The sequence below is a fragment of the Cynoglossus semilaevis genome, chromosome 3, assembly GCF_000523025.1.
Source record: "Cynoglossus semilaevis isolate Cse_v1.0 chromosome 3, Cse_v1.0, whole genome shotgun sequence".
Classification (NCBI taxonomy): Eukaryota; Metazoa; Chordata; class Actinopteri; order Pleuronectiformes; family Cynoglossidae; genus Cynoglossus; species Cynoglossus semilaevis.
The window spans coordinates 13,234,007-13,245,221 of NC_024309.1; the positions used below are offsets into that span (position 1 = coordinate 13,234,007).

At 41.8% G+C, this 11,215-nt stretch overlaps 2 protein-coding genes across 2 annotated transcripts in view; one reads left to right on the forward strand and one right to left on the reverse strand.

The window, feature by feature from the left end:
• The window catches only part of fam49bb (family with sequence similarity 49 member Bb), a 36,840-nt gene extending 27,303 nt beyond the window's left edge, over positions 1 to 9,537 (reverse strand). Inside the window, exon 1 of the mRNA XM_008308190.3 lies at positions 9,307 to 9,537. The gene's annotated coding sequence lies outside the window, so the exon portion shown is untranslated. The remainder of the gene's footprint in view (positions 1 to 9,306) is intronic.
• A 1,141-nt stretch (positions 9,538 to 10,678) lies between these two features.
• The window catches only part of eef1a1l3 (eukaryotic translation elongation factor 1 alpha 1, like 3), a 2,543-nt gene continuing 2,006 nt past the window's right edge, over positions 10,679 to 11,215 (forward strand). Inside the window, exon 1 of the mRNA XM_008308191.3 lies at positions 10,679 to 11,180. Within this exon, the coding sequence (XP_008306413.1) occupies positions 10,997 to 11,180 (184 nt within the window). The 5' untranslated portion in view covers positions 10,679 to 10,996. The remainder of the gene's footprint in view (positions 11,181 to 11,215) is intronic.

The window sequence follows — 11,215 nt, forward strand, 5'->3', positions numbered from 1 at the left end:
CCAGGGCCTCATGGGAAACGAACCCACAGATTTGTTGCTCTCTAATTGACTGTACAGAAAACAAAAAAATAAAAAAAAATCTCTCCTTCCTGCAGCCTGGTAATGCTTTCAGTAGGGAAACATTGAACACAGTGTGACCCTAATAGGTGGCATGTGTTGTGGGGCATCATGGGAGTCAGGCCTAAAGCTGCAGGGCACAACACCCGACCAGACCGAGGACTTGACAGACAGCCAGCAGCCAAACCCAACCCTGAGCAAGCATGACAGGAGGTCAGAGCATGAGGTGAAGTGTGGGTGACAGTGATGAAACCGAGCACCAGTATTGAGCCACATGATTAACGCCCTCATCTTAAAGCAACAAGATCTGCAGTTCACGTTCCCTCTGACAGAGTTCCTGTTTTTTTGTTTTGTTTTTATCATCCAGGTTTTCATCTTGCGCCAACAGGAAATGGTTAAATGTTTACATTTTGAATCATCGCAAACCCGGCCGACCTTTAACACTTCTCCTAAAAAACTAACTCTCAGAGACGGTGTAAATAATAAGTTGGATAACTGAGGCTGCTTAAATAAGCGGATCGCAGTGACGACTGCCATCATTCACTGCCGGCACATGATGAGCTCATTCATGACTGTCATTTAATGTGAAAGTGTGTGTGTGTGTGTGTGCTGATTCAACATGGCCTGCAGGCTGTCAGGGGAAGCAGAAGCTGCAGCCCAGTGAAACAGGGAGGTGGCGTTTCAAATACCTCGGAGGCATCTGCTTGTCACATGAGAAATTCTTTGTCCTGCAGTAAAACAATCCTCCAGGAGAAGGATTTCAACGGCGGAGCAGGTCGAAGACAAGAGCTGCAATAAGGCTTAAAAAAAAATTAAAAAAAAAATCTGACAGTGGATTTGAATCATCGATTAATTCATTTCTGACAATGATTCACTTTTTTTTTTTTTTTTTACAATATTAATCACTGTTTACAAATGCACTGCATCTTGACAATTTGTTCTATCGTTATTTAAGCTAACGTGTCACGACTGCTAACAAGTGGACCTGTGTGTGTGTGTGTTGCTGCTGCAGAATTAAAACAACTTCACCACAAATCAACCCTCATGGTGTGTGTGTGTGTTTCAGCACGACCGAATAAAACTTCCATTAAAGCTCAAGTTGCCATGACAACTCCACTACCAGCGTGTATGAGAGTCAGAGAGCGAGGAGGAAAGAGGGGGGGATAGAGAGGTAGAGGAGAAAAAAAAAAATCAACTGAAGATCTTCGAGAAAATTATATCATTAAAACAGAAACTCCCGCAGCTCAGTTACATGAGCGGAGACACTCAACACGTTAGCCTAGATTATAACGGATGTTAGCGAGTAAAGGTTCAACAGCCTGGGACTAAATCTCCTCCATACTAAACCACAGTTGTTTAAAGAGTACTAATGCCAAATATTTTCATATTTTCTCTTCCTCCTCTGAAACATTAAAACACCATATTTAAATTCCTGGGCAGTGCACAGACAGGAGTGGAATCATAAAAACCCAGACATGGTTAAATATTAATAAAACAGCAGTTGCAGTAAAAAGTGAGACATGTTTTTTTTTTTCCTCTCCCTGGTCTTTCTCTATGTGACTGTTTAACACCGAGCGTGAAAAATATGAACATGAAGGTTTGGTGCGTGGGCAGAGCAGCAACACGTTCATACAAAAAAACTACATTTCCTGCTGGTCTGCCATCTGCCATCATACACCCACCCCCGTGTATGTACACCGACATGTACAGTAGGCAGGGACATGAGATCACCTGTCATGGCTGCCTGATTCACACTGGAAACAGTAAAAGAAAAAAAAAAGGTCACCACTAATCAACATATAAAAATATATTTTTTCCATATATGGTTTTAGCTGTTTCTTTAAATGTGTGTGTTTTGCAGGACAGTCAATAGTCGTTAACCTTGAATCTCTGCTGTTTATGATCTGAATCTGCTGCAGTTCTCCTTTGTGAAGGCCGGCTTATTTATAGAGCTAGGTTAAGAGACTCAATTCAAAGTCCACTTGGCTAATGCTGCAGACGGGGCGCAACAAATGAAAGCATCCATTCCTGTAAGACAGACAGCCTGCAGGAAAGAACGAGATCAAAAAGAAGAGAGAGAGAGAGTGAGAGAGGGAGAGACTGCTCTCCCTGCACATCACGCACACGCTGCAGGCTTCAGATGAGCCGACATCACAGGGCGGAAGTGAGAAAGTTGAGAGGAATGTCCGAGTCTGCCAGTGTAGCCAACGCTGTGGATCAGAAACTGGCAAAAACATGGGATTCAAACACATCAGAGAAGCAGGGCAGGGGTCAACAAGTCCTGGCCTATAACTCCATTCCAGCCCATTTTGTGCAGTTAGCAAGCAAGCTATCCAGTAAACCACAGTTTTATTAAAAGGAGGGCTGCATTTTTATCTAGCTTCAAAAAAAATATCTCAGGTGACATCCATCATTTAGGATCAGGGAGCAGTGATTGTTTCTACGATCAGACGAACTGTTAAACAAACTCTCAGAGACTTCGTCGGTGTAAATAATAAGTTGGATAACTGAGGCTGCTTAAATAAGCGGATCGCAGTGACGACTGCCATCATTCACTGCCGGCACATGATGAGCTCATTCATGACTGTCATTTAATGTGAAAGTGTGTGTGTGTGTGTGTGCTGATTCAACATGGCCTGCAGGCTGTCAGGGGAAGCAGAAGCTGCAGCCCAGTGAAACAGGGAGGTGGCGTTTCAAATACCTCGGAGGCATCTGCTTGTCACATGAGAAATTCTTTGTCCTGCAGTAAAACAATCCTCCAGGAGAAGGATTTCAACGGCGGAGCAGGTCGAAGACAAGAGCTGCAATAAGGCTTAAAAAAAAAATCTGACAGTGGATTTGAATCATCGATTAATTTTCTGTTCATTCCTGACAATGATTCACTTTTTTTTTTTTTTTTTACAATATTAATCCCTGTTTACAAATGCATTGCATCTTGACAATTTGTTCTATCGTTATTTAAGCTAACGTGTCACGACTGCTAACAAGTGGACCTGTGTGTGTGTGTGTTGCTGCTGCAGAATTAAAACAACTTCACCACAAATCAACCCTCATGGTGTGTGTGTGTGTTTCAGCACGACCGAATAAAACTTCCATTAAAGCTCAAGTTGCCATGACAACTCCACTACCAGCGAGTACGAGAGTCAGAGAGCGAGGAGGAAAGAGGGGGGGATAGAGAGGTAGAGGAGAAAAAAAAAATCAACTGAAGGTGCCGAGGTCAGCGCAGCACAGCTGAAGATCTTCGAGAAAATTATATCATTAAAACAGAAACTCCCGCAGCTCAGTTACATGAGCGGAGACACTCAACACGTTAGCCTAGATTATAACGGATGTTAGCGAGTAAAGGTTCAACAGCCTGGGACTAAATCTCCTCCATACTAAACCACAGTTGTTTAAAGAGTACTAATGCCAAATATTTTCATATTTTCTCTTCCTCCTCTGAAACATTAAAACACCATATTTAAATTCCTGGGCAGTGCACAGACAGGAGTGGAATCATAAAAACCCAGACATGGTTAAATATTAATAAAACAGCAGTTGCAGTAAAAAGTGAGACATGTTTTTTTTTTTTTTCCTCTCCCTGGTCTTTCTCTATGTGACTGTTTAACACCGAGCGTGAAAAATATGAACATGAAGGTTTGGTGCGTGGGCAGAGCAGCAACACGTTCATACAAAAAAACTACATTTCCTGCTGGTCTGCCATCTGCCATCATACACCCACCCCCGTGTATGTACACCGACATGTACAGTAGGCAGGGACATGAGATCACCTGTCATGGCTGCCTGATTCACACTGGAAACAGTAAGTCACCACTAATCAACATATAAAAATATATTTTTTCCATATATAGTTTTAGCTGGTTTCTTTAAATGTGTGTGTTTTGCAGGACAGTCAATAGTCATTAACCTTGAATCTCTGCTGTTTATGATCTGAATCTGCTGCAGTTCTCCTTTGTGAAGGCCGGCTTATTTATAGAGCTAGGTTAAGAGACTCAATTCAAAGTCCACTTGGCTAATGCTGCAGACGGGGCGCAACAAATGAAAGCATCCATTCCTGTAAGACAGACAGCCTGCAGGAAAGAACGAGATCAAAAAGAAGAGAGAGAGAGAGTGAGAGAGGGAGAGACTGCTCTCCCTGCACATCACGCACACGCTGCAGGCTTCAGATGAGCCGACATCACAGGGCGGAAGTGAGAAAGTTGAGAGGAATGTCCGAGTCTGCCAGTGTAGCCAACGCTGTGGATCAGAAACTGGCAAAAACATGGGATTCAAACACATCAGAGAAGCAGGGCAGGGGTCAACAAGTCCTGGCCTATAACTCCATTCCAGCCCATTTTGTGCTGTTAGCAAGAAAGCTACCCAGTAAACCACAGACTGTTTTATTAAAAGGAGGGCTGAATTTTTATCTAGCTACAAAAAAATATTTCAGGTGACATCCATCATTTAGAATCAGGCAGCAGTGAAGTGAAACACTGTAAGTGTGTCATTGTTTCTACGATCAGACGAACTGTTAAAAAGATGAATGAAACGTCAGTGTCTGAGGGAGGGGCCGGGGTACAGACACCCAGCCTGCTTTTACTGACTGACTCAAATGTCATCACTTCAGCTATGAGGAGCTGATGGACAAGAGCAGGCATGCAGCCGTGATGGAAGACGTATGTGTGCAGTGGAAACTCGGATTACTCAACAGGAGCCAAAGAACGATGTGTTTGAAAATGTGAAGAAAAGTCAGTGTTTGTAAATCTCTGAAACAGTTTGTGGCTTTTTATGAGGTCAAATTAAAGTCTCATATACTTGGTGTTCAGGGCAAAGGTTGAAATTCACGTGTTGTAAAAAGGACAGTCTGAGTTTCTGATACGTGAGGCTTCAGCTGAAGAACTGACATTGGAGCATAACTTCAATCTCAACTGTTATACAACAATGTTGCTCAACAACTGTTAATGCCTTTGTGCCAGTGCAAGACATGTTTGACACTAAAGAACTTCATTTTAGGTTCTTTGAACTTTGAATTTATTTGACAATAAAAGGAAGGTTGGATTTGAAAAAAAAACAAACAAAGATTAGGAGATCGTCATGATCGCATTTAGCAAAATGCTGAACGAGCCAAATCAGACACAGGAAGTAAACACAAATAACTGCACAAACAGCAATACGCTGAAGGAGGAGGAGGAGGAGGAGATCGATACTGCTCTGGTCGGCACAGCACGGAGACTGCAGCCGTTCAGCAGCCGTCTCTGCAGAAAAACAAAAGTTAAACTCCGGCTGAATGTGTGGAGCGGGTCACGGAGGCCGCCTGGTTTTTGAGGCTACTGCGGGCAGCATTAAATCACGGGTGATTACTGTGTCACATCGACACCGTGGAGGTAGAAATGAGAACTCTGCAGAGTAAACATCAGACGCAGTAAATGTCCAAGATATGGGGTAAAACCCACATAATGGCTCATCAGCTGCACGTGTTAAAGCAGTGACTCAGCTGAAAATATAAAGATATAAAGTGCACGGTGTGAACACACGTGCACACTCAGCCGTTTGCAGAGAGGAATAAAATAAGTCATACAACTTGAAGCAGGAGACTTTAATGAACCCCCCGGTCGGTGTAACTCAATCCGAGGCCCGCAGCTCTCCGACCAGACCAGCTGGGCAGCACACAGGGTTCCTCGCCCTTCAGCAGCATCAGGACATTCCTGTGAAGTCACTTTAATCCCTCCTAAAATATGTGGCATCATCACAGGGTTTTTATTTTCAGCAGCGTTTTTTTTTTTTTTCCCTGATCGATGTGAGAGGAGAGGACAGAACAAGAAATTCCATCTGCACTGATTCACGTGCCGTCGCTCCTGTTGCGTCTCTGCTGCACAGGCACTTGGAGAGACGGCTGGAAAAATGATGAATAATTCAAATTACCTTCAGTCAACTTTCCTCCACTACTGTGATACCAACGCAGCATCTACCAAACAAACTTGGCCAAAAAAAAAAAATTGTCATTATCCTTGGAATAGCTTACAGTTAGCCCAGCTTGTCAATGGCCTTGGCAAATAGAAAAATTACTTTTAGCTTGCCCCTCCATCCGAGGGCACTGCAGCGTTAGTCTGTGGAAGTACCTGGCCAGAAATGAGCTACAAGCTAACTAATACAGTTACTATAATAATAACAAAAAACAGCTATAGGTTAGCCAGATGAATACTTTTATGAAAATGTCAAGTTAACCCAAACATAGCAACGCAAAATAGCTATCTTTAAAATAGCTTACAGTTAGCTTAGTGATATTGACCACAGGATGATTCAAAAGACTCAAAAATGATGCCTCTCCCCCATAGGTCCAGGTCCAGGATGTTCTTTTCACCGTAATTAAACAATACAAAAATCTGAAACCAAACAAAACAGAACAAAACCACTGCCAGGTTTTACCTAAACAGTCATCACTTGAATCATTACAACTTCCTACCATGAAGGAAGCCAATATCTGATGTGTTACAGCCCGACTCCCAATCAATGTTTAATTTCTTAGAAAGGTCATGTCGAACCAACGAGCATGTCCGTGCCTGCACTGGAGTGATTTATGAGGGAGAACAAGGGGCCAAATGAGCCCTGTTCTCACTTCATGACTGTTTCACCAAACAAAGCTGGAGCTTGTGACTTCCTGAAGAAAAAGAAAAAAAGAAAAACACTCAGAGTGAGATTTCAATTGTTTTGTCGCAACTTTAGGCTTTCCTCCAACTTTGGCAAGAGGTGTAACTGCTGCTGCTGCAACTTTTCCAATCACACAACGCAAATAAAAGGAAGGGTGAGTTCTGACAGAGCACACAGTGACACATGGGAGCAAGTTGCACCATGTCTGAGTCCATCACCGCTGGGAGAAGCCGGCTACAGTAGCTGTCAGGTTGACTGCACACCAAAGCACGAGGGTATGAAGTGACGGAAATATTTTTCTTTCTAAAATCGTCGATTTTAACTTCAGCAGCAGAGGGGAGTTTTGACACAACATTTTTAAAGATACAGGAGCCAAGGAGGAAGCCTACAGAATTTCACATACGCTGCTGAAACAACGCTATTTCACAAACGCTTTAACACAAGGTCAGAGACCAGACTTCCTGGAGAACAGACCTATTTATGGAGCTATAGAAAAAAAACACATATGATGTGTGTTAATGAAGTCATTCACTGTAACTTTGAATTGAACTTAAACCAAGGTTTTTTTTTGAGCTTTTGTTTGTGTCAAGAACTTTAGTGTCTTGACACAAGTGTCAAAACCTGGAGGGGCAATTTTTTAATCAACACGTTATATCCAAAATAATCTGATCCATACTGAGTAGTGGCGCTAGAAGAACTGTAGACCATGAAAGAGTCAATGGTGGAACTGAAAAGTCCAAAGCACAGAATGGACCACATGGTTTCATCCAGAACCTCTACTACACCACCTTCCAGACCAGACCAGACTGATGGATGGAAGGACGAACCAATGAGAGGAGCCAGATCATTTTATCAGATATGATCCACAAAGACAGACTACTGTTGTGGTACGTTTCAGCATCTATGGATGGGAATCACGTAAGGAACTAGGAAAGAACTAGGAATACAGATTGATGAGAAGGTCAGGAGGATTCCGAGACCACAGAAGGCTTTAGTACAACAACAACAACAACAACAACAACAACAACAACAACAACAACAACAACAACAACAACAACAACACCTGCCTACAGGTAGACACAAAGGGTGCTGCGCTTGCCTAAGACAGTCAGAACTAGCTTTCAGGATGTTTCACTTCCACTTTCAGGACCTTTCAGACGCAACGCAAGAAGGAAATGACAAACTTCCGCTCTAGGTCGAAACAGTTCCTCAGACGTCGGGGGGGGCAAAAATTAAATGTTCACTCAAATTGATGGCAACGATCCAATATTACTATAACTGTCGACTCAATCAGAGGACCAACACGCCATTTTCTTTTCTATTCCAAGACCCTGTAGTTAAATAGAACTGTCTCAGATATGGTACCTGAACACAACTCACACTGCAGGAGTCGCTACATCGATATAAAAACCTATACAGTCATTTTATTAAACAATTGTAAAAACCAAACCATTATTTGACAAATTTGTACTTATATGTACTGTATGTACTACTAAGGTAATGATATATTATTGTATATTCTTAGTTTAACCTTATAATAAAATACCCATAAAACAACAACAAGACATGGTTAATGCAGTGTCCTGTGTCCAAAATATTCAAAACGTACAACAGGCAATAGTTCGTGCTTACTGTCAACAATCAGGAACCAGCATCTGCCCCCACGGTGGGGCTACAAAAACATTTGTACTGCCCTGGCCCTGAAACTGAATTACAACACAGCAATAATGTTAAATACCAAGCACAGAGCGCCAGTCTGTCATGGACCTGTACAACTACAACAACTGTGGGACAAAACCCTTCAAATTACAGCCTTTATAGGACTCCACTGTTTATCTGTAGCCATTCTGTGGAGGCTAAAGCTTTCAATAGAAATAGAAGACATCACATGGGCATACACAACAGCATACTGGTGGAAGCATTAAGGAGTAACAAAGTTGCATATTATTAGTAGTAATATTAGCACCAACTGGAAAATAATTTAAATAATGGCGATTATTTCCAAAAGGCCAGACTGTTGTACGATAACCATCTGTGGCCCTGCCCTGAGAAGAACCGAGCCGCTGCTGTCAGCGTGTCCATTTCCTTTAATGCAGCTTTAATGAAGCATCCCATAAACAGCCTTTCTGGTTAGTTTGACTCGTCTGACTCTGAGAATCAGCCAGTTCCACTTCACGATTCATATAAGGGCCAAAAAAAAAGCTAAAGCAGCTAAAACGTGGCTTCACTAATACAGTGGTCGAAAATGTAACGTTCAAAGCCTGTAGTAAAATAAAGGAAAATACAGCTAGCGATGAAGAAACCTCTGAGGTAAAATGTTAGTGTTGAAAGAAAGAGGAAGTTAACGGTTCAACGCTGGTTGATGCCACAGAGAAAACCAACACCTGACATATTTCGCCAGGTTTCTTTTTATATATATATAAACACTAAAAAACTTAGCAACGTGTAGGTCTGACTGAGTCACACACGTTTAAGATGTAGGACTGAACATGGAACAAAGTGGTAACACTGAAAACAAGCGTCAGTGAACGGCAGCCGGCCGACAGTGAACGCGGATGAATGAAGACGTTTAAATAATGTCGGATAAATGAATAAAGTGATGAGAGTTTTAATGTCGTTTACCTTGACGCTGACGGACAAACCAGAGAGTCGAAGGGCTGGAAACCCACGCCACGCTCGTAGTCAGCGGTCCGGGCTGAAAGGAGGAGAAAAACGATTTGCGGTCGCCGTTTCCGGGTTAGATATCGAGCGTCAAACAACAGGGACGTTCGTTTTGTTTCACCGCAGCGCGCGGAATAGTGGGGGGCGGACTGAGGTAACTGCCTCAGCCGGACGTGGACCCGCTCGGTCAGAAAAAACCGAGAACATGTTTCAACCGCTAACTAGACCGGATTACTACTGATTTCAGAGACTATTTATATGTCTCACCGCTGCTTTAATTAGGACGCTGCACTGATATAACTTTATAAAACGCCTCAATCGAATAACTTCAATGTTTTATGTTCGTACAAAAGTCAGTTTTTTCCAATGAGAAAAAATAAATCACAACATGTAGTGGGCGCTGTTGCTCCAGTCTATCTTCTACCGTGAACCAAGGTTATATATATGTAAAAATAATTCAAAGTATTTTTGCCTTGTACTGCCTTTAGTTTTTTTTAGGATGAAATATGAGTAATTGTTTTTACATTTTTATCAGAATTAAGCTCATTTTTCATGTTTTTTTTATTTGGCACAATTACTTTAACACTACGTGGTTTTATTTTTGTTTGGTTTTACTTCTACTCATTTTGAGTCTTTACATTTCTTACAAGATACCAGTACTTGTGAGCTTATGACGAAAACATATGATTTAACTTTTAGGATGAATATATTTTATTTGTCAGGGTTTAGTTTTAAAGGATTTGTTGAATTTTTTTTTTTTTTTTTTTTGTGCTGTGTGTTTAAGTGAAGGACAGTTGATAATGATGACAGTAACAATAACACTGTTGACTTCATGTTTGGCAGCGAGCCAGCGCGTTACTGTAACTGATGATACTGAACAAACCCGTCAACAGATATTTTACACCCGTCACTTTATCCTAACATGCGACACCAAAGTCTTGGGTGAGGACGTCCACACCTGTCAATCATGTAGTTTGAAAATTAAAATCATTTTCCTGGTTCGTCCATCAGACCATTTTTCACTTGTTTGTCATTAACTTTAAAGAGGGGAAAATATTCTAAATATTAACAATCCCTTTGGATATTTTCAAACTAAAATACACCTTCATAAAAGGTACTCTATATGTAATAATTTATTACTCATTTTGACCTTTTTTTTTTTTTTTTTACACCCAGTAAATGTGTGATAAATGAGTCTGATTCTAAAAGCCTTTTCAAAGGTTCAGCTCCAGCTGACGCACCTGGCTGTAATTTGAGCTTGTTATGTGATCCATGGTGGAGGACCTGAAGACCGAGTGGCTGCAAGAAAAAAAAACACTGATGAAAGTCAAAGCTGGAACTTTAGCCCTGCGGCCTGATGTGAAGAAGAAAAATAAACAGGATTAACTCAGGATCACGTCACCTGCAGGAAGTCTCTCTGATTTTGAATCCTTCTCTGCTGTTCAGCAGCATCAACGCTCAAACACGGAAGGGATGAGTGTAATTAGGCCTGATTAAACATCACACCTGTCGTCTGATTGGCCTGTGGGAGCCCATAAAGTCAGGGCGAGCTGCTGAGCTCATCCACTTGATCCAGAAACAAGGGGAAAAAAAAGTTATTATCACAACCAGAGCTGCTCATTTCACAGACGCCTTGACTTTGCCTCCAACCATGGGAAAGGAGAAGACTCACGTTAACGTGGTGATTATTGGCCATGTTGACAGTGGAAAGTCCACCACCACAGGTCACCTGGTCTACAAATGTGGTGGAGTGGACCAGAGAAGACTGGAGAAGTTTGAGAAAGCAGCTGCACAGGTAAGATTTAAACAAAAAAAATTTCAATTAAAAAAAAAAGATTTTTGGATTTGTTTTTTTTTTCCCCACAGATGT